General features: G+C 51.3%; 1 protein-coding gene and 1 long non-coding RNA gene across 15 annotated transcripts in view; one reads left to right on the top strand and one right to left on the bottom strand.

Annotated features, from left to right (window-relative positions):
- MEGF11 (multiple EGF like domains 11) overlaps positions 1 to 26859 on the top strand; it is a 388577-nt gene that overhangs the window by 331413 nt on the left and 30305 nt on the right. For all 14 annotated transcript variants that reach the window (XR_004260666.1, XM_032251021.1, XM_032251020.1 and 11 more), the window contains exons 11-13: positions 21914 to 22034; positions 22909 to 23072; positions 24537 to 24639. Coding sequence is in view for 13 of the 14 variants with exons in the window: in XM_032251021.1 (XP_032106912.1) it covers positions 21914 to 22034; positions 22909 to 23072; positions 24537 to 24639 (388 nt within the window). In the remaining variant the exon portion in view is untranslated. The remainder of the gene's footprint in view (positions 1 to 21913; positions 22035 to 22908; positions 23073 to 24536; positions 24640 to 26859) is intronic.
- Positions 1845 to 26859, bottom strand: LOC116531990. Its single transcript, XR_004260667.1, has 2 exons — positions 26574 to 26859; positions 1845 to 1903 (listed from the first exon to the last, which is right to left on the bottom strand). It is a non-coding gene; the product is annotated as an uncharacterized LOC116531990 (long non-coding RNA).

Raw genomic sequence — 26859 nt, 5'->3', positions numbered from 1 at the left:
CAAGATCTCAGTGGATGCCTGAAATTGTGGGTAGTCCTGAATTCTGTATATGCTATTTTTTCCTGTGCATACATACCTGCAATAAAGTCTAACTTATTAGGCGTAGTAAGAGATGAACAGCAATAATTAATAATAGAACAATTATAATAGTATGCTATAAAAGTTATGTGAATGTGGCCTCTTCCTCAAAATATCTTCAAAAAAGCTTTTTTAGAGATAGGGTCTTGTTCCATTGCCCAGGCTGTAGTGCAGTGTCACAGTCATAGCTCACTGCAGCCTCAAACACCTGGACTCAAGGGACATTCCTGCATCAGACTCCTGAGCCGCTGAGAATACAGGCACGTACCACCATGCCTGGCTATTTTTTTTTTTTTTTTTAGCGGTGTCGGGGGAGACAGAGTCTTGCTCTGTCATCAGGCTGGAGTGCAGTGGCCTGATCTCGGCTCACTGCAAGCTCTACCTCCCGGGTTCAAGTGATTCTCCTGCCTCAGCCTCCAGATTAGCTGGGACTACAGGCACATGACACTATGCCCGGCTGATTTTGTGTTTTTAGTAGAGATGGGGTTTCACCATGTTGGCCAGGATGGTCTCAATCTCCTGACATCATGATCCACCTGCCTTGTCCTCCCAAAGTGCTGGGATTACAGGTATAAGCCACCTCGCCCAGCCCATGCCCAGCTATTTTTAAAAAATTTTTGTAGAGGTGGAGCCTCACTATATTGCCCAAGCTGGTCTGGAACACCTGGTCTCAAGCAGTCCTCCCACCTCAGCCTTAAAATATCTTACTGTATTGTACAAACCTACTTTTTTTTTTTTTTTTTTTTTTCGAGATGGAGTCTTGCTCTGTCGCCCAGGCTGGAGTGCAGTGGTGTGATCTCGGCTCACTGCAACCTCACCTCCCAGGTTCAAGCAATTCATCCGACTCGGCCTCCCGAATAGCTGGGATTACAGGCATGTTCCACCACACCCAGTTAATTTTTGTATTTTTAGTAGAGACAGGGTTTCACCATGTTGACCAGGCTGGTCTCAAACTCCTGACCTCAGGCAATCTACCCACCTCGGCCTCACAAAGTGCTGGGATTACAGGCATGAGCCACCATGCCTGGCCACAAACCTACTTTAAAACCACAGGTGACCTCAGGTAACTGATACTATGGAAAGTGAAACCAAGGATAAGGGGCACTCCTATATGTTCTTTGGGGACTCTTTGCTCTTTCTCACACCTTTCCTTCTTACTAGAATGCCCTTCCCATAGTCCCTATTGAACCTATGAAAATCCTTCTCAGCCTTTCAGGAAATCAAAGGCTGCCTCTTCCATGAAGCCTTCCCGGAACACTCCTCTCTTCAGAATTAACCATTCCATCCCTTGTTTCCACTGTGTGTGGCTCATGCTCAGGGCCTATCTCCCTAGAGACAACAACATGACTCCCTCTAACCCTAGACTTCCTAAGCAGCCTACCATGCCTACCACACAAATATCTTGCTCAGCAAACCCTCTGAAATGAATGAAATCCCTGGTAGAACCAATGCCGTTAAAGCAGGCTATAGTGCAGTGGCATAATTGCAGCTCACTGTAACCTCAAACACCGGGGCTTAAGTGATGTTCCTGCGTCAGACTCCTGAGCCGCTGAGAATACAGGCACATACCACCATGCCTGGCCGTATATATATATTTTTGTTTGTTTGTTTGGTGGAGGAGGCACAGACGCTTGCTCTGTCGCCAGGCTGGAGTGCAGGGACCTGATCACCGCAACCTCCACCTCCTGGGTTCAAGTGATTCTCCTGCCTCAGCCTCCCGAGTATCTGGGACTACAGGCATGCACTGCCATGCCTGGCTGATTTTTGTATTTTTAGTAGAGACGGGGTTTTACCATGTTGGCCAAGATGGGCTCGATCTCCTCACCTTTACAGTAAGGAAATTCATGGCATGTCCCAAGGGGCTTTGCCAGTAGTGCTGGGACTTGACTCTACCTGTTGGCTTCTCTGAAATTTAGATAAACAGATAGCAGCAGCAGGACTGGAGCAGCTGATCCCTGACACCATCTCCAGATTCTTTGAGCAATGGCATGAGCTTCTGCCTTATGAAATTTTGTGTAGTGGTTTGCAGAGACTCTGGAGCGAGATTCCCTGCCTTCAAATACCAGCTTTGCTGCATATTAGCTGTGTGACCTTGGGCAAGATACTGTACCTCTCTGTGCTCCTGCCCCTTGTTTCATTTCTTTTCTTTTTCTTTCTTTCTTTTTTTTTGAGACAAAGTTTCACTCTATTGCCCGGGGTGGAGTGCAGTGGTACAGTCTTCGCTCACTCTGCAGCCTTGACCTCTCTGGGCTTAGGCGATCCTCCCACCTCAGCCTCCCGAGTAGCTGGGTCTAAGTTACACACCATCATGCCCAGGTAATTTTTTTGTAGAGATGGGGTTTTGCCATCTTGCCCAGGCTGGTCTTGAATTCCTGGCCTCTCATGATCTGCCCATCTTGGCCTCCCAGTGTTGGGATTACAGGCACGAGCCACTATGCCCAGCCTGCCTCCAGTTTCTTATATGTGAAAAGGAATAATAACACAGCCTCATAGGATTATTGGGCTGACTAAATTAATTAGCACATATAAGGCGCTTAGAATGTCTAGCATATTTGTAATCTTTCAACAAGCATCAGCCATTATTGTTGATGATGCTGCTGCCAATGCTGTTATTATTTACACCGAGGGGTCACTCACTTGAAGAGGCTGACTGGTCCTGGCCTGAGTGCCCTGCTTGGGGGTGGAGGTGTAAATGGGGTTGAGAGGAAGGAGGCAGTTAGTTGAATCTTTCCCCTGGCTGGGAATGGCAGTGTTGCCAAGGGCTCCTAGGTTCCCAAGCGCAGACACAGAACCGAGAATAGTCTTCCTCATCACGTGGGGGAAGAAGGCCGATTCCTCAGCTCCACCGTGTTCCTCTGCTGACCAGCCTTCCTTTCCTTAATTAAGGCTCACCTAGACAACCAGCCTGATGGAGCCTCCTCCACTGCTGTAGGACTAATTGCTGCCACCTTGGTGCCTGCAGTAACCGTCTGTGAGGTCACTGCCAGGGCTGCAAAGACGATTTCTCAGACCCCCTCCCGGCTGCCTCCTCCCACATGGATGCATGGATCTAAGGGGCCCTCTGGCCATTCCTCAGCCCAGATGCTCCCTTTCAGCTGCACTGAGATGGGGACGGAAATGCGGGAAGCAGAGCAGAGGGGCCCCAGTGTCCCCTCCCATGGGATTCAGGGCCCATATTTCTCCCCAGGATGACAGCATTTCTATTACCTTAAAGGGCTCATCTATTTATGCTGCAATTTTTTGAAGCCCTGTCTGCCATTATTGAACCCTGCACGCTGTCGAGGGGAGCGGGCACTCCATCACCCAAATGAACACAGTTGTTTCTGCATTTTTCTCCCTTTTCTCCATGCCATTGCTAGGTCATACAGAAACCTCAGCTGCTCTGACCAGGGGAGGCAGCAGAGGGGGGCAAGAGTTATGAAAATCCAGATCAGTGGAGCAGTGACTGAATTTCCCTCCAAGGTTTCCAATGTCCTTTAAAGATGTCACCCTCCCCCAGCCTCCCCCAGCCGGGCAGAGTGCATGTCTGCCTCTTGGGTGGCTCCCAAGCTGGAACTAGGGAGTGACAGAAGTGTAGCCAGTGGAGAATGCGGACTGAAAATTATAGCCAGGTGAGAAGAACATAATGTGTGTGCATTTTCTCTTCTAATTGTTTCCCTCTTCATCAAGCTGAGATCTAGACTGTTAGCCCTAAGAGCAGAAAGCTAGCTTCTCATCCCTCGGCCCCACTATTGACTAATTTCCCAATTATTGTAGTAAAAGATTTTCCTGAATGTGGCGCAGGGAATGAGGCATTCACCCTCTAGTTGCCATGCCTGTGTGAGCAGAGGAGTACAAATACTACAGAATAGCTGAAATGATCCAAAAATATTAATGTGCACACGCATGCACACGTGCACACACATACACACACACACACACACACTTCAGCACCCAGATCCCAGCTCTGCTATCACCTGCCGTGTGGTCTTGTTGGAGTTACTTCTCAAGCCTTATTTTTTCATCAATGAAACAGGATAATTAATGGCACTATGCTGAGGATCGAATTAGATAAAATATGTAGAACAAAGCCTGGCACATAGCAAGTGTTCATTAAACGTCTGTCGAGGCTTATTATGCGGCTGTGGAGAGGACTACACGCAGAAGGACGTGGGCTTTGGAATCCCACAGCCGTCACTCTGCAGCTGCGTGACCTCAGGAAATATAGCCTCTTAGAGCCTGTTTCTCGTCGGTGAGATGGATTAATAATACCAGTCCCTCCGGGTCGGTGGGCCCACTGAGCGAGATGCAACGGGTAATGTCGTAAAGCAGGAATTGGTCTTCATAACGGGGGAGGTGGAAGAACGCTCAGTGCTTCCATAGTGCACAGCAAAAGAAACCAAGGTCAGAAAGGGAAGGTGAACTTACCTCAGGTCACACAGCATATCTTAACAGAGCTGGGATGGAACACAGGCGACATGACTCCCAGCCCACTGTTCTTGCCGCCTTCACCTCCATCTCATGAGCTTGCTGTACTCAGAGCAGCTACCTGCTGATATTTCCCTGCACAGGGAGGGGTGGTGGGGGTGGCAGGCAGTGGGGGCATGAGGGGAGTCACCGGGGGCTAAATCATGTTGTCAATTAATTCACAGAGCAAAGTAGGGAAAATTGGTTTTATGTCAGTAAGATAAGTCCAGCCTTACCCCTCTGGGACCCCACCATACAGCTTGTTAGGGAAAACTGCTGACTCTTCTACTCTGAAAAATAAACATTTGCCACATCAGACCACCCTCTTGCTGTCATGTTCCTGATGTCCTTATTATCAGTGCCCTCATTACTGGGGCCTGGGCTGGGACTTTGTCTCAGACCTAGTGGCTGCCGCAATCTCTATGCAGCAAAAGCAGCTGCTGGGGCGGATCTGAGGCATCTGTGGTTTAAGTACACCCGGTTTTCTTTTTCTCCAAGTCTCTAGCATAGATGGACCTTCTGCAGGCTCCCATTCCTAGCCAGCGCCCAGGCTCTGGGTCTGACTTCACCAATTCCAGAGGGCGGGGATAGGGCCACAAGTCAGAGGCCTCCCTGAGAGGTCTGGAGAAAGTAGACAACCCAAAGGGGGTGATGCTGGCTCATATTTTGCAGTGGGCCCTAGGCCAGGCACTCTGTCCTATATACCTTGTGTTTAATCCTCACAACCACCGTGTAGTGGGGAGCTGTAGGATCCCCACTTTGTACTTGGGGATTCTACCCATCCTTCCCAACACCTTGTTTCATTGGAGCTTTAACCAGCCCCAGGAGACGGGGTCAGGGTTGGTACCCTCATTGTGCAGAGGAGCCCACGGGCTCTATTACCCCCACAAAATCTGTAGGTTTAGAACAAAGAAAGCTCCCGCTACCCCTGGGCTCAAGCTTCAGTGCCCCAGCCCCTCCCAGCCACCTCTCCCTTAGTCATTAGCACCGATAATCCCATCTGCAAGAGTAATTATCAACCCCAGGAGGGGAAGGGATTCCTGCCAGAAGATGTGATTATGTCTGGAAAATGAAGGATATTGCAGAAAAAGGTCATGAATAAATTATTTCAAATTGGGGCTAGTAAGAAAACTAACAATGGGGGTAAATGCAAAAAACAAAATCTATTTAAAAGTTATCTCCCAAAAACACTAAAAAATAAGTGTCCTCGTGTCTCCTAAAAGTTCTGAGGAGGGAGATTTAATTCCCTGAGACAGGCCCAGGGAAGCCAGGCAGGGGCTCCCTAGCCATGAGGCACAGGTGTCGAGGAAGGTGTAGGGAATGGAAGCAAAAGAGTGTGAGCAGGGCAGGCGGGCCCTGCATGCCAGGGTGGGGTCTCGTCTTAGCAGGCCAGAGGGAGCTGCTGCCACCTGGAGCAGGGGTGTGACAAAACAGTGCTGTATTTGACCTGCATTCTCTGTGTAGGGAGATGGTGATGTCACAGAATAAGAACCAGCATGCAGGCCGGGTGGGTGGTTCATGCCTGTAATCCCAGCACTTTGGGAGGCTGAGGTGGTTGGATCACCTCAGATCAGGAGTTCGAGACCAGCCTGGCCAACATGGTGAAACCCTGTCTTTACTAAAAATACAAGAATTAGCTGCGCATGGTGGCCAGCGTCGGTAATCCCAGCTATTTGGGAGGCTGAGGCAGGAGAACTGCTTGAACCCGGGAGGCAGAGATTGCAGTGAGCAGAGATCACACCACTGCACTCCAGACTGGGTGACAGAGTGAGATTCTGTCTCAAAAAAAAAAAAAAAGCCCAGCATGTAGTAGGCGCTCAGTGGATGCTAGATCCCATCACTCCCCACATGTCTTCAGTGGAGGCTGCTTGGCAGAGTGTGGAGAGCATGGACTTTGAGTCAGGGACACCTGAGTTTGCATCTCAGCCTTGCCATCCTCTTCCTGGGTGACTTAGGGCAGGTTCCCCCTTTGCTCGCCTCGCATGTGGATTTTTTGTAGGATGGTTTTGACATGAGACAGGGCAAGCGCTACAAAAGCGTTTGGCACAGAGCAGGTGAATCGTGGCTGCTTCTTGCACCTGCAGTGTGGCTAGGTCCTGGTGGGTCGTGTGAAGGCATCCGTAGCACTCGCTCTCGATCAGGCGCTGTTCTAAGATCATTATGTATTTTATTTCATCTTCACCAACATCCGTGGAAACCAAGACACAGAGGGGTTAACACCTTGCACAAGGTCCAAAAAGCCACAGGGCCAGGACCTGAACCCAGTAATCAGGTTGCAGAGCCCATGGGCTTGGCACTTCTGCCTGTCCCTGCCTGTGAGCTGCGGGCAAACCCAGAGTGATCCTCATTGCCCCCAGCAGGATGAAACCTTGACTGTGGCCTTGGGGGTGCTGCAGCCAGGAGAGCTGAACTTGGAAGTGGCTGACAATCGATGGGGAAATCGGGCACGTGTCAGGCAGCTCAGGGGAGGCGTCTCTTCCCCAGGTGGTTGTGGGGATGGAGTGCCCAGTCACATGCTATCCATCCACATCCCTGTTTTCCAATACAAAACACTCATAACCACCATCTCATGTGCTCTCACTGCCCTCTGAGGGCTGTGATGTCACCGCTGACATTTTACAAACAAGGAAATTGGTGTCTCAAGGTTACATAGTCTCTGGCACATCTCAGCAGGCCCCAGCCCAGGGCTGAGCCCCTCACCAGGCCCTCACTGCTCCCCAGGGCACTCCTTCCCACCCCATCTCCCTCAGGGACCCTGCTCCCCTCTCCTCCCTCAGGCTTACAGCCCCACACAGGGTCTGTCCTAGGCCTGACTCCACTACCACCTTTTCCTGCAGGGAGGTTTGACCTGAGCTCCCATCAAACCTGCCCCTTCCCAGGTTTGGGTGCCTTCGTGGGGGGCACACTGTACCGTGTTCTGTGTGGTGAGGCACTCTGTGAGAACTTGACTGAGAAACCTCTAGGACCAGAAAAATCTAGAGGAAACTAGCTTTAAAGACCCAAGAGGCTGGCCATGGTGGCTCACACCTGCAATCCCAGCACTTTGGGGGCCCGAGGCAGGCAGACCACTTGAGGTCAGGCGTTCGAGACCAGCCTAGCCAATGGGGTGAAGCCCCATCTCTACTAAAAATACAAAAATTAGCTGGGCATGGTGTGTGCCTATAATCCCAGCTACTCAGGAGGCTGAGGCAGGAGAACCACTTGAACCCGGGAGATGGAGGTTGCCGTGAGCTGAGATCGTGCCACTGCACCCCAGCCTGGGCGACAGAGCAAGACTCCATCTCAAACAACAAAAAGACCTGATGGTTTACAGGAGTTGGGGCTGGGACTGGGGCTGGACCGGGGGACACTGGACAACACAGGCCGTCTTCCCCACACCCCAACTCCTTTTTTGTTCCCCAGTAAAAGCCTCTCTGGTGTTAACTTCTGGGCTGTCTTCGTATTCAGTCTATAACTGTTTTTATAGTGATTCCACAATCAATAAGCAGTTGAATTTGCCTGAGTCCGGACCCTCAGCCAGAGAGGAAGGGCCCAGATGCCTTTCTAAAACAGTCACTCACCTGCTCTTGGGGGCCTCCTTTATCTTTCCCAAGCAAAGTTGACACCTGGCACTCAAGGCCATCCTGGCTGGGCCCACCCTGACCTCCAGGCTCCTGCTGCTGCCCCTCATCACCCTCCCCTAACCCCTGAGCTCCAGCAAATGCAAACTGCCTTTCCCTACAGCCCCCCCACTCGTGTGGCCGGACCACCACCCCTTTGTTCAGTCTGCCCCTTCCCCCAAATGCCCTTGCTCTCCATCCCCCTAGGCCAAATCCTGCCCAGGCACCCTCCAGTCTCCATTCAGTTGCCACCTCCTTCTAAAGCCTTCTTGCTTTCTCCCCTGTGGGACAGAGCCTTTCCACAGGACACGGACTTACCCAGTCTGGTGGCACACTGTGGACATTTTTCTCCCCTCTACTAAACAGAAAGCTCCGGGGGTCTGTCCACTGTATTCCTGCATGTCTACTTTTCCCCACCCTGCCACCTGCTAACCCCCAGCCTGTCCAAGCCTGGCGCAGTCCCCTGCACAGAGTCAGTAAATATGAATGCATCGCATTTTACTTGGACCCTGGTTTTCCTTATTAGCCTCTGTAGGACCCTCTGTCCCCCACATTATGGATCCCACCTGGGACATTGTCACTGTTGTCAGACTCTGGCTCTGTAGGCCACTGCCCCAGATCCACATTACACATCCCTCACCCCCAGGGAGCGGGGCTCTTTTAGAGTATGAACGCATATACACCCTATAGATCCAACCCACCTCTCCCTGACTTTGAGCCACACCATGCTCAAAGCCACCAGGATCAAATCACCCTGGGGCGCTATGGCCAGGATCAGCCTGGATGTCTGACGTGCAGATGCTGAGCCTGCCCCTGGTCCGTCACACCACCAATACACACACACACACCACACTCACATACTATGCTACATGCATCACACAGTAGGGAGCCCTCTAAGCTACCATGCAAACCAGGACTCTGGGACAGCAGACCCAAATCCTATCCCTAACCTGCTGTCAGTCCATCAAAGCACATGTACATCTGGTACATATGACACACATAGGGCCCACATGCGTTAATCACATGAAATACATCAGGAACATATACCAACGCTAGCACACATACACTCATAAGCTCACCGAAAACAGCCCGCAGAACATGCAAGTGGGGAAGTGGCCAGCCTGTGCCCCTCCCCCGCTCCATGGTCCACACACACACTCCTCTAAATGCCCAGAAAGACCTCCCTCAACACCCAACATAGGTTTTCCCAGAAGTTTGGAGGCAATTTTTTTTGGCATTCAAAAATGCCAAGGTTTCGGCCAGCCCCAGGGAAGCAGAGAGAGGTGAGGCTCACGCCTTTAATCCCAGCACTCTGGGAGGCCCAGGTGGGTGGATCACCTGAGGTCAAGAGTTTGAGACCAGCCTGGCCAACATGGTGAAACCCCATCTCTACTAAAATCACAAAAATTAGCCAGACGTGGTGGCAGTCACCTGTAATCCCAAATACTCGGCAGGCTGAGGCAGGAGAATCACTTGAACCCGGGGAGGGCAGAGGTTGCAGTGAGCCGAGATCGCACCACTTCACTCTAGCCTGGGTGAAAAAGCGAAACTCCTCTGTCTAAAAAAAAAAAAAAGACAAGTTTTTTTTTTTTTTTTTTTAAGCACTGTGGAAATTATGAAACCTAACATAGATTGATTAAGGTCATATGCTATCAATGATTGCACAGAAACCTCTGAAGACGGAGACCCAGGCTTTGCAGGGGAGCTTCATTCTGATCCCAAAGGGAGCAGGTCCCAGCAGACCTGTAAGAGATGCCCTAAAACCCTGTCACCTTTACCATCCTCACCCCCAGCCCCTCAGGGACCACAAGAGCTCTGGACAGGGCTCAGCCCCAGGGAAGCAGGGAGAGATAGGGCCAGGCACGGGGAATCGAAGCTGCAGCAGGAAGGCCCTTCCTTCTCAATAAGGGCAGAGGCCTGCCTGGAGTGGGATGCTGATCGTGTCCGAGGTCATCAGCATCACTCTAACCAGCTTTTCTCATTCAAAAGATGAACATTATTAAATATGAACTCACTCCCACTGCCTGTTATTCCGTCATCTTAGCATCAAACCTAGTCTTGAAACCTTTTGTACTTCAGGAGCTTCCTCACAACAGAAGACACAAATGCCCCCTAAGAGTTCCCAGCATAGCCCCCCGCCCCCCGTTAGCCATTTCTGCCTTCGTTGTCAACATACATTTAACAGCAAATGGGTACGACAGGAGATTATGAAATGACACAGCACAGGCTCCTGGTAGCAAGCCTGGCACGTTGCAGGTGCTGGGGACATTTGAGTCCCCATCGCTTCCCACCTGTGTGCGGTCAACGCAGCCCGCTCTAGGGGAGAAACCTTGAGCTTGGGGATCAGCTGCTCCTTCCTTTTCCCATGCTGTGACTTAGGGCAGATTGACCTCTTTGTCCTTGGCTTGGCCCCTCTCTAGGATAGTTCTCTCTCTGGGAAGGGAATTCTCTCCCTGCAGGGCTGTTACCGAGCAAAAGGAGATCAGAGGGAAAAAAAAGTACCAGGCGGGACGAGGTGGCTCATGCCTGTAATCCCAGCACTTTGGGAGGCCAAGGGGGGGTGGATCACAAGGTTAGGAGTTCAAGACCAGCCAGGCCAAAATAGTGAAGCCCCATCTCTACTAAAAATACAAAAATTAGCTGGGCGTGGTGGCAGGTGCCTGTAATCCCAGCTACTCAGGAGGCTGAGGTAGGAGAATCCTTTAAACCCAGGGGGTGCAGGTTGCATTGAGCTGAGATTATGCCATTGCATTCCAGCCTGGATGACAGTGTGAGACTCCATCTCAAAAAAAAAAAAAAGAAATGCCTGGGACAAGCCTGTCACCAAGGAGGTGTGAAAAGCATAGAGTTTCCTTTGTCCTGTCATCAGCACTAGGGATGGGGGCGTCTGCCCTACGGCACTGGGCCAGCCCTGTCTGGAGGGGTGAAGGGGTGTGGTCAGTGGTGAGGACCAGAGTCCTGCTCTCCGTTCCATCCAGGGCTTCCCATGATGCATGTGCAAACGTCTCCAGAGATTTTAGATTCTGGGCCTCCTGATAAGGTACAAATGCCCCTCCTGAGTTTGCTCAATAAGCCCATATTAGCCAGTAACGCCTTCTCTAAACTCAGTCGAGAATCTCAGGAAAGAAGAACGGTTAGAAAAGGAGAAGGGGCTACAGGTAGCACAAGAGCATCAATACAGAGGAGAAGGGAAACTGAGTCCCCAGGAGCACCCTGATGACACGGCCAGTAAGTGGCATGGAGCACCCCGGATGACACGGCCAGTGAGTGGCATGGAGCACCCCGGATGACACGGCCAGTGAGTGGCATGGCCTCAACTTGATCTGAAACATCTTTCCTTGGCCACATGGATTGCCTCTCAGGTCTCACTGAAAAATATATATATATTTTTTGAGATAGAGTCTCGCTTTGTCACCCAAGCTGGAGTGCAGTGGGGCAATTTTGGCTCGCTGCAATCTCCACCTCCCGGGTTTAAGCTATTCTCCTGCCTCAGCCTCCCAAGTAGCTGGGATTACAGGCACCTGCCACCACACCCAGCTAATTTTTATATTTTTTAGTAAAAACAGGGTTTTACCATGTTAGCCAGGCTGGTCTTGAACCCCTGACGTCAAGCAGTCCACCTGCCTTGGCCTCCCAAAGTGCTGGGATTGGAAGCATGACTCACTGCACCCAGCGAGGTCTCTCTGAAATGTATTGGTGTCTGCTTGGGAACTGTTGGAAGGCGTCTGTGCTCCTCCAAAGAGGCCTCTTGAGATCTCAGAGCTATGTTGCATATTTGTGCAAATTAGAATAAGTAACCCCTTTCTTAAGACATTCTACTGACATCTGCCAGAAAACTGATGTAATATACACACAAATCTGTAATGACTGTCATTTGAATAAAACCTCTAGAGTTGTGCAGTGCACACCCTACACAACTGCACAGAGCAACCTCAGATCACTGGCAGCCTATTCATTTTTGACAAACATAGGTGAGAGTATTAAAGGGGCTTCCAGTGCTAACCTTTCTCCTCCTTCCCCCTGCGTGGGAGCCAGACAGAATAACGCAGCCCCACAGGCTGTGGGTATTCCTCCCTCAGCCCAGGAAGGCAGGCTCAGGATGGCTGTAACAAGCAGGCTCCGCTGTGGCTCTCTGTCCCTCATAACTTATGCAGCATTTCTTCTCCCCAACATACACCTGCTGTCAGTCGCTGCTTTATCAGTGACGCACTAATTAGGTCCAGCGAGGCTTGCTCTGCGTTGGAGAGGCTGCCGCGGCCGGCGTTTGGACAAGCTAGTCTCTCTTTGCCTTGTGGGCCACGTGTCACTCTGTCTCCCTAGGAAATTACAAATGAGGCTCCCCACTTGGGAGTCCCACTGTCCTAGCGCTTAGAGCTGGGAGTGGGGTGTGACTGACAAGGACGGGCCGGAGAGTGCAGCAGCCCAGGGCTGGTATTCTGCCTAACAAGGAGCAGACACTTGCCTGGCACGGGGCTTTGTGAATAGTCAAGCTGCTAGCATGGATGTGGCGTTGGACGCCCCAAGCAGTCCCCATTAGTTGCTCCGGAACTCCAAGACTGGCTGGGGTGATGGAACAGAAGCAACCAGAGCCACTGCGGGCTTCCTGCAGAACTCCTGGGAGTAGGGCAGGACTAGCTTGTGGCCCTCCCATGCCACAGCCTTGTTTTATGCCCCACCCTGTCTAGCCACTAGCCGGTACTGACAAGCTCTGTTCCGCTCCCTGTGTATCCCCTGACCTAGCACAGTGTCTGACACATACCGGCACTTAAGAAGCATTTCCTGAACGTCTGAATAATTCAACCCATGTGTACTGAGCACGAATGACTCAGTCCGTATCCTCATGGAACTTGCAGTCTAGTCAATGAGAGCCGAATTTTAAAAAATGATTATTTCATTACAATTGTGGTGACACAACGGAGCAGTAACAGGGGAACCTGCCCTGAAAGTGGGAGGGCTTGGGGAGAGTTAATGAGTGAGGGCCAGGCGTGGTGGCCACACCTGTAATCCCAGCTCTTTGGGAGGCTGAGGTGGGCAGATCACGAGGTCAGGAGTTTGAGACCAGCCTGACCAGCATGCTGAAACCCCCATATCTACTAAATACAAAAATTGGCCAGGCATGGTGGCACACGCCTGTAGTCCCAGCTACTCGGGAAGCTGAGGCAGGAGAATCGCCTGAACCCGGGAGATAGAGGTTGCAGTGAGCCGAGATCACGCCATTGCACCCCGGCCTGGGTGACAGAAAGAGACTCCGTCTCAGAAAAAAAAAAAAAAAAAAAAAAAAAAAAAAAAAAGAGCGTGGGAGCTGAAAGGGACCTTAGGTCTCATGTAGTCTAGTGTAATGGTTAGCAAGACCCAGGGCCTATCAGTGCCGTGCCTGTCATAGATGCTGAAGGAACACTTCCAGACTGAATGAATAATGGATGAATGAATGAATGAATGAGGAAGTCACCTTGGGCTAGTGCTTTTGCCTCACTTGAACCTATGTACTCTGACCCCAGGTCCAGGGCCCATCCTTGCCTTGAGCTATCCCACCTACTCCTCCAACAAAAGGAAAGGCAACTTCCTACGTTGCTGGTCCCAGAGTGGTGTCTGCTGAGCTCCCACAGGCTGGCAGGCTCGTGCCACCTGGGCCTGGATCTAGAGAACTCATTTCCACTCCGTGTACACGGCCTCCTACCTACAGAGCATATTTAAGGGGACTAGAAGACAAATGCACACAATGCCTCCCTCTTTTGTGTAAGGGAGGATCAACCACTTTCCATCCTCCCTCTCCTCCAAAAAATACTCATTAACCTGTCCGTTGCAAGGTAAATGGATGATCAACATGAGAAGCTCAGCTGCTGATTAACTTTCCCAAACAGGGCCAAACTACAAAGCAGCATACTGCAGAGGAGAAAAATCCAATAAACAATATTTGAAACAAATTTAATAGAACATATAACTCATTACCCACCGGGGTCTGGGCCTGTGCCACGTGATGCATGGAGGCGGGTGGAAGGTAGAGGAGCGATTTGCAGCTTCAGTGGGACCAGCGTTGAGGGTTTGTTAGTATATTGTGTTTTCAAATCAAGTTCAAGATGTTAATAGCCAGTGCAGCATCTATAATTAGCAGGCCCTTGGATGGGAGGAAGGATTCCCATTCGTTCTGCATTCACAGAATGAAGATGCTGAGCAGGACTGGCAGGCATCCCCAGCAGAGGCAGGGGGAGCTGCCCTGTGGGTGGCGTGGGCTGGGGAGATGGGGAGAGATGAAGACAGACGCCGAAGCATCCGCTTCCAGGTGCTAAGAAAGGGTCAGAGCATCTAGGCCTTGGTGGGTGGTGCTCCCTCAAGATCAGGGCCGTGTTCTCTGGATATCTTGCTCTGTGCTTAGGTGGCAAGTGTGCTTTCCACATGAATGGGGATGGCACAGGCCAACCCAGAATTCCCATACTTGGACTGTTAGCATCCTGTGGTCGAATGGGAGCCAGGAGATTTGAGCTCCAAATGAGTGTTCACCTTGCATTGGCTGTGTGATCTTGGGCAAGTCACTTTCCCTTTGTTGGCCTCAGTTTCCTCACCTATAAAACAAGGCAGCTGAACCAGATGATTCCCAGTGTCCCTTTCAGCCCTAGCACTATGGGCTTTCTACCCACCATCAGGACAGGTGTGTGCCCACCATCAGGACAGGCCATGCATTAGCAGAGCAGGTGGACCACAGCTGGTGTGATTCTTAGAGGCCCAAGAGGGCTCCCCATCTCTGCCCCTGCTTCCTACCATTCCTCACCCCTTTGGATTAAGAACCCCACTCCAGGCAAGAAGATACTCGGAGATAAAGGGCCCTTAGAGGTGACATAGCCAGTGGTTCTCAGCTAAACACTTGTTTTGTTTTTGAGACTGAGTCTTGCTTTGTCACCCAGGCTGGAGCGCAGTGGCGCCTTCTTGGCTCACCACAACCTCCGCCTCCAGGTTCAAGTGATTCTCCTGCCTCAGCCTCGCAAGTAGCTGGGACTACAGGTGCGCACCACCACGCCCAGCTAATTTTTGTATTTTTAGTAGAGACGGGGTTTCACCATGTTGGGCAGGCTGGTCTTGAATCTCTGCCCTCATGAGCTGCCCGCCTCGGCCTCCCAAAGTGCTGGGATTACAGGCGTGAGTCACCGCGCCTGGCTCCAGCTAGACACTCGTAAAGGCTGCAGCAGGTTGCCAAGAGCAGTTTGGAACATTTCACAAAACCTACAGGAAATCCTGTATTACCTGTGAAGAGGCTAACTGAAACACCAAGGTTTTTCTTTTGCTTTTAATTAGAATTAAATTAACTCTACGTGATACCCCAGGTTAGTGTGTGCTGATCAGAAGCTCTGATTCGTCATAGGTGACATCATAGGACTATCTAGGTCATGGTTGGTGGACAAGAAGCTGCCACTGGCGTCACATGGCATGTGGTTACCGGCCAAACTGCACTTGTCCAATACGTGACTGGCCTTGGACACCAGCCCAGAGTGACGGCAGCGTCTTTCAAATGGAGAGGGCTTTTTAGGGGGAGCATACTAAAACGAGTTTAGTGGTGAAAAGTTGGGGAGACTGGTTTCAATAGCCGCAGACGGTTGATAAAGAAACCAAGTCGTATGTATTACCTTGCATTCACATGAGTCTATCAGAAGAGAACATAGACTACTTCCAGCAGGAATTCTGGATGGTGATTTTGGGGGAACAACCTCCCCAGCTCACAACCCTGGCTCTCACCCTGGCCTTTTCTCCAGCATGTGACGAGATCAGCTGACGTGAAACGGGCCGGTTTGGGTCAGGCACTAGGCTGGAGGGAGGCAGGTGTAGACGGCACAGCCCACAAGCCCCAGCTCTGCCTTATGGGCCCACTTTGGCTCATGGTGGATTTGACCACCTCTAATATCTGTTCAGCTCAGAAGGCCTTAACTCCCTGAGTGGATGCTCTAGAGGCCAACTGGATAATTTTTGCCTGTGCTTCTCACGCTCTGGGAGGCAGAGTTGGGCAGGGGGAAATGGGGTGAGGCATGGAAACATAGACCGGCATCTCCTGGGTTTTCCTTCTCACAAGAGCCCCTATGGGGGCTCAGAGTCAGTGTGTTAGCGTGGAGCTCATCCTCAGACTAGACAATATTCTGTTGCCTGTGTGTGCAGGGCCTCTACCAGGGCTCAGGCCCTTCTGCCTTCAGATGCCAGTCACATTATTTACAAAATTCCTGTATTCTGTGCCGGGTACTGGGGAACCCAGACAGATAAAGTCCCTCATCTCATGAAGCATCCAGTCTCTCTGGGAGAGGCAGAGCGTAAATAAGGGGCCAGGCGCAGTGGTTCACACCTGTAATCCCAGCACTCTGGGAGGCCAAGGTGGGCAGACTGCCTGAAGCCAGGAGTTCAAGACCAGCCTGGCCAACACAGTGAAACCCCATCTCTACTAAAAATACAAAAAAAATTAGCCAGGCATGGTGGCAGGTGCCTGTAATCCCAGCTACTCGGGAGGCTGAGGCAGGAGAATTGCTTGAACCCAGGAGGCGGAGGTTGCAGTGAGCCGATCGTGCCATTGCACTCCAGCCTGGGCGACAAGAGCAAAACTTCGTCTCAAAAAAAAAAAGAAAAAAAGAAACATACCTGGATGTGGGCATGAATGTACCTGTGGGTACTGCCTGGAAGTTGCCCAAGGGCAGAGACTGGGGCCCAGTCTCTTCTGTGCCCTTGGAGCCTGCAACATGGCCAGCTCAGAGTTGGCCCTCACTCAGCAAACATGTGCTGAATTGCCTGGCATATGAGAGAAAGTATATGGAAAATGCCCAGTCCTTCTGGTTCTGTCCACAGTAGAAGCCGGCAAGTACACACAAACATCTCATTTCAATTAAACATTTATCGAGAATCCATTATGTACCAGCAGGGGCCCAAGCACTGAGAATCTAGACATGAATACAATCGGATCCATCCCCATGGAGCTCACAGCCTGAGGTGGAGGAAGGCACTGAGCCAACCACAACCTTCGGGTGCCGGGATGATGGTTGCTATGTAAGCACCCAGTTCCCACCAGGGTAGGGCTGGTGGGCTGGGGAGGGGTGTCAGGGAAGACACCCGGAGAAAATCTACACAGACCTACCCAAGGCAAACACCCAAAGAAACACACAGGTGTCTACACCCACTGCCTGAGCACGGGCGGACATAAATGCTGACCCATGTAGACCGGGGTCCCACGCAGACCATCACGATTAAGGCTTGCTTGTTAGTGGTACCCCAAATTAAACAGGTATCACTACACCTTGGGCCAGGGGATGCCCCGGGGTGGGCAGAGCTGATAGTCTAATCTGAGATAGGCTGGTGATTGGTTTGCTTTGAACGTCAATCACCAGAGACTGGCCGGCCAGTCAGTTACAGACCAGGCTTCGCCATCAGATTAGAGGCTAGAAGTTAGGGAATCTGACAAAAACTTTAACTGTTAGTGTAAAACTTGTGCTTGTTGAGTTGTTAGAATCCCGTGGGCACTGGTGCCAAGGCCAGGGGGCAAGGACAGTGACGTGCAAGAGGAGAGTGCTTAAAGTCAGTTGTGCAAAGGTTACATTCCTCCAGGGCAGAGCTGCGCACTTTAGAAACTGTCTGATTCTCCATTGGGACTTTTTGCTATTAGAAGCTAAGTGGAAAAAAACACAAAGAGTTTCTTCTCTTTTCCTCCTCAACAAAGACCAGCCAACAGTCAGTTCTGCTGCAGACATCAGCTGGGTGCCCTCCAATTCATTTCTGACGCTGGCTACCTGGAGACAGCGTCAGGTCCCCCAGGTGGAGGGCTCAGGGCTCAGGCCCTCCTGCCTTCAGATGCCAGTCACAAGTTCCAGGCTGTTTTGCCTGTGCTTCTGACAGGCTATAAATCGGGGTTCCTGCAACTCCCTCCTTGGGATCGATTAATTTGCTAGATAGGTTCACAGAATTCAGGGAAGCATATTACTAGTTTATTATAAAGGAAATTACAAAAGATGCAGAAAGCAAGACATGTAGGAAGGGATGTATACACCCGTCCTGGTGTAGGAAGGGGTGTATACACCCATCCTGGTGTAGGAAGGGGTGTGGAGCTTCCATGCCCTCTCCAGGTGCACAACCTTCCAGAAGCTCTCTAAACCCTGTCCTTTAGAGTTTTAACAGAGGGTCGCTGATCACATCATTGGCCTTTGGTGATCAACTTAACCTGCAGCCCCTCTTCCTTATACCCTCCTCCCTCGGCGAGGGGTGGGGCTGTAAGTCCCCCGCTTTCTAATCTGCCTGGTCTTTCCGGTGACCAGCCCCCATCCTGAAGCGGCTGTCAGTCAATGATTAGCACACAAGATGACCTCACTTTGGAAATTCTAAGGGTTCCAGGCGTTGCTTGGCAGGAAACTGGAGGAAGACCTAATATATGTTTCACAATATCAGAGGAACTGACACATGCAAAGTGTTTGGAACAGTGGCCCTCAGGGAGTCATCATTCTGTCCCCCAAGACCATGCCCATAGTGTGTGGTGATAAAACCTGAGGGGGAACAGGGAGCCGAGCCCAGAGAAGGTGATCGAAAGGTAAACAAGGGCATGGAGTCAGGACTCTGCCTAACCCCCCGCCAGGGGAACCCACCCTGCCTCCTCCTCTCCTTCAGGGCTGGCTCTTTTTGATTGAGAAATGGATCTCTCCTCTAGAACTTCCTTCTTTTTTTTTTTTTTTTTTTTTTAAATAAAGACAGGGTTTCACCATGTTGGTCAGGCTGGCCTTGAACTCCCGACCTCAGGTGATCTACCCGCCTTGGCCTCCAAAGTGCTTGGATTACAGACGTGAGCCACCATGCCTGGCCTTAGAACTTCCTTCTTCAACCTAGGAGGATTTTGTGTATTCTTTCCCTAAGAGATACTGTGTCTTTGTACTAGTGGCTTGCATAGTGCTTTCTCCCTATCAGGCACTATTCTAACTGCTACACAAATAATAACTAATTTAATACTCTTAATAATCCTATGAGAAGGGGACATTTTAATTCCCATTTAACAGATGTGGGACCGGAGGCTCAGGGGATTTAGTAAATTGCCTATGATCACCCAGTGAATGCGCTGTGGAAGCAGGATGGTGCCGGAGTCCACCCTCTGATCCCTCACCTCTGCTGCCTCTCAGGATGGAAGATCTGGTTCTTTCTCCTTCACCTTCACTGGCACTAACATACCAGGGGTCCTGGATAAGCCACCGCCCGTCTCTGAGTCTCCCTTTTCTTTTCTGGGAATCAGAAAGCCATCTCAGCCCGGTGGCCTCCCAGGACTGCCTCAAAGACCCAGTGTGGGCTTCTCTGGGAGGAAACTGACACAGCATTGTGGGGAGCAGATGTGTTGAGCTGGGCTCCCGGCATCCTGTTTCATGAATCAGGGCACTCAGCCCCATCAGCAAACCCACAACGGGGCTCACAGGCAACCCGAGGCCTTGCAGGGTGATCAGGGTTGGGGACACTAATGAGGACACTGGGAAAGAAACTCCTCCTCTCTGATAGCAGATTCATGCATGCAGGGAAAGGCATTGGCTGTGCCCACTGTCTGCACCCAGGCCAAGGCCCTCAGAGGCCAAATAGATTCTTAGGTGCTATTTATCGTCTTGGAAAAATTGGAATTTTCTAGGTAACGGGAAAGCTGACAGACTCCAGCTGGTCAGGCCTGCTGGGGACTCAGGGGAAGGAGCAGGAACTGACGACCCTGAGGACGGGACAGAAGCAGAAAAGGGCTGGGTGAGAGCCTCTCCATGGCAAAGACCCACACCCTCTAGTCTCTCTGTGGTCCACATGGGAGTAAAGACAGAGGCCTAGACCCTTAGATTGAGAAGGGAGCTCCTCTGCGTCAAGCCTGTCATTTTAGAGACGCAGGAACCGAGACTCAGAAAGGGGCAGTACATATCCCATGTCACACAGCTAGTGGGGCCCAGACAGATTTTTTATCAGGATTCCCATGGAAAGCTCAGGTGTAAGACCTGAGACGCTGGCTGAGGCACTCCCTAGGGGCGGGAGGTGGGAATTCAACATCCACTGCCCACTTGCTCCGGTAGACAGCCCCACTGCAGATTCCTAAGTAGGGACCTCAGGGAAGAAAGCCCAAGCTCCCTCCCCTGGCATTCTAGGCTCCAGACCCCCTTTTACGTATCTCCCTCACTCCCCCTTCAGCCACCCATAGAGCAGTACTCCCCAGAACTCTTGTCCACACCCCTCTGCCCACCTGGATGGCCTTTACCCCGCTTTTCTCTGATTAACTGAATGCTCCCACCTCTCAAGGCCTCTGAGGACTCCATTCCTGGTCCCCCTACTCTGTAACTTGCCCCTCTTCCAAATTCCTTACTGGAGCTAACAGCACCCCCACTTACCAGTAGATGGAGGCCCAGATTCACCCCTCAGGACAGAAGTACCCATTCCTCCCCAGCTGCCAGAAAGTGGCTCCCGGGTGAGGGCCTCTGTAGGAATTGCCCTCCAAGTCAGCCGACTCATCTGAAGAGCCACAGCCCCTTCCCCCACCCCAGTGAATGGCCAGTGATTGATGGGGGCATAAAGGATCTCCCTCCCTTTCCCCCAAGGGGGACAACTCCAGGGGTCATCTCAGCTTCAGAGCTTCCTGCCAGACCAGCGGAGGTTACTGTGGCCTTGCCTTGGTTCCACTTTTCCTCAGCCCAGACTTCCTCCCTTATCCCTTACCGGGACTATTCTCAAGAGCTCGCTCATCCCCATCTGAGAATGCTTTGCAGGGTAGCAGTTGAGGATCCCCGGTCATGTAATGGTTAAGCAGCCAGCCTGGCTTCCAAACAGGAGCAACTGGGTTTGGTTGTGTGACCTTGGCAGAGTTAAGTAGTTGCGTTAACTGTTAGGTGAGACAATGGCTTCTATCTCCTGTGAGTGCTGTGACAATTAGATGACATGGTATGTGTGTGGTCCATGACATCAAGAAAGCACTCAATACGCATTAGCTGTCATTTACATTTAACTTCTCTGAGGCTCAGGCACATGGGGATAGGATATTACTACTCGTGTCATGGGGTTGTGGGTAAGAAATAAGACTGGGAGGCAAAGGGTTAGACTGGGTCCTGCTTCAGCCTAATACAGACTTTGGGGTCAAGGTCCCCGGGGGCTTTGCCCACCCAAGAGTTGTGGTCTGGAGGCCTGACCCCTCCAATAACTGATAAGGGTTATAATATTAGTTTTCCATTGCTGTTGTAAAAAAAAATCACAATTTAGTGGCTTCAAACAGCACAAATTTATTATCTGATAGTCCTGAAGGTCAGAAGTCCGGTGCGGGTTTCATGAGACTGAAGCCAAGGTGCCGCCGGCAGGCCGTGCTCCTTCCTGAAGCTTTAGGAGACGGTCTGATTCCCACTCACTCACGTTGTTGGCAGAATTCAGTTACTCTGGTTGCGGGGCTGAGGCCCTCATGTTCTTGCCAGCTGTAAAGGAGCTGTTGATCCAGGTTCTAGAGGCCGCTGCATTCCTCAGCTCGTGGCCCCTTCCTCCATCTTCCAAGTCAGCACAGGCGGGTGGAGGACTTCATGGTGTATCCCTCTGACCTGCCTTCTTTGGTCACCTTTTACTCTTGAGGACTCATGATTATACTGGGCCCTCCTGGATAACCCCTGACCTTCTCCCCATCTCCAGGGCCTTAATCACATCTGCAAAGTCCCTTTTTGCCATGTAAGGTAATGTATTCACAGATCCCAAGGATTAGGACACGGATGTGTTGGGGGTGGCGGGGGTCATTATCCTGCCTACTACCTCCATCCAACGTGGAGCAACCTGTGATCCCAAATTCCCCCCTCCCTTTCCAGGGAGAGTTCTGTGCCATTTCCTGTGCAGCAGGGACTTACGGCCCCAACTGCTCGTCCATCTGTAGCTGTAACAATGGTGGCACCTGCTCCCCAGTGGACGGCTCCTGTACCTGCAAGGAAGGTAACGGGCCCTCCCTCCCAAGCCCATCCCCCACATGAGCACACTGCCCAGGTGGGTTGCCAGCCGAGGGGTTCAGGTGGGGCGGCCCCAATCCTACCCACATGCAACGTCAGGAGCTTCTACTGGTTGGAAACCCATGCCAGGAACTTCAGCAGCAGGAATATAATGAGGGGATTCACTGCAATGCTGCTGGAAGAGCTGAAGAGCACACAGGGAAGGTGTGCAACCCAGGCGTTACACCTGTAGGGGAAGCCGCTGTCACTCCTAGGGTCGGAGGGATGAAAGGAAGAGTTCCCAGAGCTTGGGAGCGAGGGCCACCTGGTGGGAGCTGGGACGTGCAGAAAGGGGCTGCACCACCAGAGGCCCGAGGGAGCGGACACACCTGTCTCTCCTGCTTCTGCCCTCCAGCCTATGGGCAGGTCTCCCACGGGCGGCCGAGCTGGGAGCCAGCTGAGGGGATCCTGGGATATGCAGTCTGCAGGGCAGGGGGCAGCCCCCGTCACAGAACAGGGAAGGGGAACAATGGTACGGTAGACAAAGAGGCCAGCGAGCAGCCTCAGAACGGAGACTCAGCCTGTCCCTCAAACAGAGGGCCCTGAGATGAGCTTCCAGACTCCAACCTGGGCAGAGACAGCACTCTGCACCTGAGCTGGTGCCTGTTCCAGGTGGGACCATCTGCCTGCAGCACGAACCATGAGCACCCGGAGGTAGGAGACCCGGGTTCTCGCCCAGCTCTCCTAACAGCTCCGTTGTATTTCTGAGCTGACTGTGTGGAATGGTTTGGGTAGGATGCTGTGTGCAGAGCTGGGGCAAGTGGGCAAAAGGACACACTGGACCTGGATGGAGAAGTGACAGTCCCTTTCCCTCCCCTCAGGGTGGCAGGGCCCGGACTGCACCCTGCCGTGTCCCAGTGGGACGTGGGGCCTGAACTGCAATGAGAGCTGCACCTGTGACAACGGGGCAGCGTGCAGCCCCATGGATGGCTCTTGCTCCTGCACCCCTGGCTGGCTGGGAGACACCTGTGAGCTGCCTTGCCCGGTGAGTGCCAAGGTGGGGAGGGACACATTGGGTTCAGCATCCTCTTATGCCCGCCATTTCCCTGGTGTTAGTTTGTCCACAGGAGCGCACAGAGAAGAGCACTAAGCTAGGTGATGGGACACTCGGATTGAGGTCACAATCCTAGTCCGAACCGCTCTGTGGCTATTTTACGACTTTGGCCCTCATCCCTCTCGTGTAAAAATGGCAAGTACTTGGCAGATGTGGTGACACGGCATCACTCTTCCCTGGCTGCTCTTGGTAAACATTACGGACCTTGGCATCGAGCTCAAATGCAGCTTCAGACTCCTTTGCAGCACAGCGCTACGAGACAGCCCCTACTAATCCACGAGAGCTGCCGTTCCTTGGTGATGTCTCAGCTTCCTACACTCGCATGATCAGAGTGCGTGGTGACTAACACAAGCACTGTTCAACAATAACCACCCAGACTGAATCACTGCGTCTTACGGATCTGAGATACAAATGGGCTGGGCCATGATGGCTCACACCTGTAATCCCAGCACTTTGGGAGGCCAAGGCGGGTGGATCACTTGAGGTCAGGAGTTCGAGACCGGCCTGACCAACATGGAAAAACTCCATCTCTACTAAAAATACAGAATTAGCTGGGCATGGTGGCACATGCCTGTAATCCCAGCTACTCAGGAGGCCGAAGCAGGAGAATTGCTTGAACCCAGGAGGTAGAGGTTGCAGTGAGCCGAGATCGCATGACTGCACTCCAGCCTGGTGACATCGCCAAAAAAAAAAAAAAAAGATGCCAATAAGTTAAGCCAGCTGATGTTATTGAATGAGCAATGCAGTCTAATGAGCAATTTGGAGTCCTGCAATCCTGGGTTCAAATCTCAGCTTTGTCACATCCTTTGTTACCCAAAGTTGGGGAGGTTACTTTGGGTGAGCATGTTACTTCACCCCTCTAACCTTGTTTCTCATCTTTACAGTGGGAATATGATGGAATCACATCAGGGGCTATTGTGAGGATTAGGAAAAACGAGGTCTGTGAACCTCCTGATACCTAACGAGCATATGAGAATGGGTGACCACCTTCTTTCCCGGCAACAAAGAATAAATCATAGTCTTTCCTCACATGTCATCAACGTGTTACAATCTGCAAAGTGCATTTTCATGTCCGATTTTAGTCAATGATCATTACAGGCCTCTGAGCTTGACCACTGAAAAGTAGGGTAGGAATATCACCTCCCTCCCTTCCAGCCTCATACTCCTGTGAGTGTTTTCAGGACTGTGTTGATCTCCACTTACAAAATGTGTCCCCACTGTGCCCCAGTCTCCCTACATCCCTGTGGGGTTGTGGCTCAGTTCTGTCATCAAGATCCAGGAGTTCCTACTGGACCCTCCAAAAGTAAAAAAAATGTTAAAAGAAAGATCCGGTAGAAGTACACAAACCCCTGAAGTTTGGGTCTGACCATTTTTCTCTCCTGGTCTTCTCCACAGGATGGCACATTTGGGCTGAACTGCAGTGAACACTGTGACTGCAGCCACGCTGACGGGTGTGACCCCGTCACAGGGCACTGCTGCTGCCTGGCCGGATGGACAGGTAACCTTCCCTGCTGTGCCAGCACCCAGGTACTGCCAAACTGGGTTGTATTCTAATTGTCTTGACCCTTCTTTCTCCTTCAATACCTTTCTTCTTGCTCCCTGAATATGCATCTTTCCCCATATCTGCTCTGGGTTCCTGTTCTCCGTTCCATTCAATTCAAGTAAGTATTTATTGAACATCTATTAGTTACAAGCTCTGTCCAAGGCACTGGAGTCACTCCAGTAGAAGGTCAAAGGCTGACACATGGTGGGTGTAAGTGCTCAATGTAGAGAATATGATGGAGAAGGGGACAAGGGACTCTCTCCTTAGTCCAGTCTCAGAATCCTGGTCCTTGTATCTATCCTGTCAGCCTGCCTCCTAAACGCCAGGTAAATCCATCTCTTCATCCCACTGCCACCATGCGGTCTGCTGGGCACCATCCCACGTCTGGCACTGCCTCAGCCTCCACTCTTGCCCAGCTGCATTCATTCTGCACCCAGATCCACCCAGATCTGCCATGTCAGTCCCTGTTCAGAATGCCTCAATGGCTTCCCACGAGTCTTACATAAAATTTTAAATCCTTACCAGGGCCCAGGGCTCACAGGATCTGGCTCTGCCACCTCGCTCTGCTCACTTTGTTGCTCACTACATTCCAGCCATCAGGGCCATAGTCTACTTCTTTGGGAAGCCAACCCCCTTCCTGACTCCTGGCCTTTGTACGTGCTATTCCCTCCTTGCCTAGATCACTCCTTCCCCTTCTTTTCACCTGATAATTCCTCATCTACTAGATTTCAATGTAAACCTTTCCTCCTCTGGGAAGGCGCTCCCCCTCCTGTGATACCCACCCCCCTCCTGGCCAAGACAAAAGCATGCCCTTTACTAATTCTTCTACCCTACACTTTTCCTACTGTGGTACTTAAATCAGAATTCAGTGACCGTTGTAGTAACTGTTCATTATCTGCCTCCCTCACATGGCCATCAGCTCTAAGGAGGCATCTGCCTTATTCACCATTGCATCCACTGCCTGCCACACACTGAGACGTGGATAACACGGTAGTTAAAAACCAGCTCTGGAGCCAGACTGCCTGGGTTTATGACCTTAAGTAAGTCTTTTAACTTCTCAGGGCCTGAACTCTCCGTCTGTAAAACACAGATAATTATCCTTGCAACTATAGGGTTGTTTTGAAGCTTAAATGAGTTACTACCTATAAAGTGCTAACAGTGCCTGGCACATAGTAAGTGCTCAGTAAATGCAAGCTATCAGTACAGGAAGTGCTTAGTAAGCATTTCAGGAGTAAACCTAAACTAGCCTGTCCCAAGGCGATGAACAGCAAAGAGAAAGAAATGCAGTCATTTCTGGCAGTATAGGTTCTCAGATAAATAATTAACACTAAGTTGCCCCACAGCCTGTGCTCACTACCAGAAAGTTTCTAAGCAGCCAAGAGCCAGGGACAGTGCTTCCACCGCAGTATCTCTGGCCTAGCGTCCCCTGCCCTGCTGGCTCCTGCTGCTCAGTACAGAATAAGGCTCCACCCTGGTCACTGGCACCCTAGAATCTCAGCAGGAGCCAAGTAGAAATCCACTTTAATTAATTTTTCATTGCCTTAATTTTGAGTGAGCCAACGAAGATTTTAATGACATCTAGTGCTTAAAAATTCTGTCTTTGGTTAACAACCTTTTGCAAGGCCTCTGCTGTTCTAAACCTAATTTCTCCAAACGTGGTCCTGAAGTCTTTTTGAGATGGAGTTTTGCTCTTGTTACCCAGGCTGGAGTGCAATGGCATGATCTCGGATCACCGCATCCTCCGCCTCCTGGGTTCAAGCAATTCTCCTGCCTCAGCCTCCCAAGTACCTGGGACTACAGGCACGCGCCACCATGCCCAGCTGATTTTTTGTATTTTTAGTAGAGACAGGGTTTCACCATGTTGACCAGGATGGTCTCGATCTCTTGACCTTGTGATCCACCCGCCTCAGCCTCCCAAAGTGCTGGGATTATAGGCGTGAGCCACCGCACGGTTCAAAGAAGCAATTGATGTCCTGAGGTCTGTCATGCAGAAGGTGGCCAACGAGAGACAAAGAAGGGCCTCCCACTCAGTGAGCCCTCCCCACTCACTTCTGCCTCAAGAAAAATCTATGCCTGGGGCTGTGCATGGTGGCTCAAGCCTGTAATCCTAGCACTTTGGGAGGCTGAGGCAGGTGGATCACCTGAGGTCAGGAGTTCGAGACCAGCCTGACCAAT

Source organism: Sapajus apella, unplaced genomic scaffold (assembly GCF_009761245.1).
Source record: "Sapajus apella isolate SASKATOON/1434 unplaced genomic scaffold, GSC_monkey_1.0 scaffold74, whole genome shotgun sequence".
NCBI lineage: Eukaryota > Metazoa > Chordata > Mammalia > Primates > Cebidae > Sapajus > Sapajus apella.
Note: the sequence above shows the minus strand (reverse complement) of the source record. Positions and strands in the feature narration are given on the sequence as shown.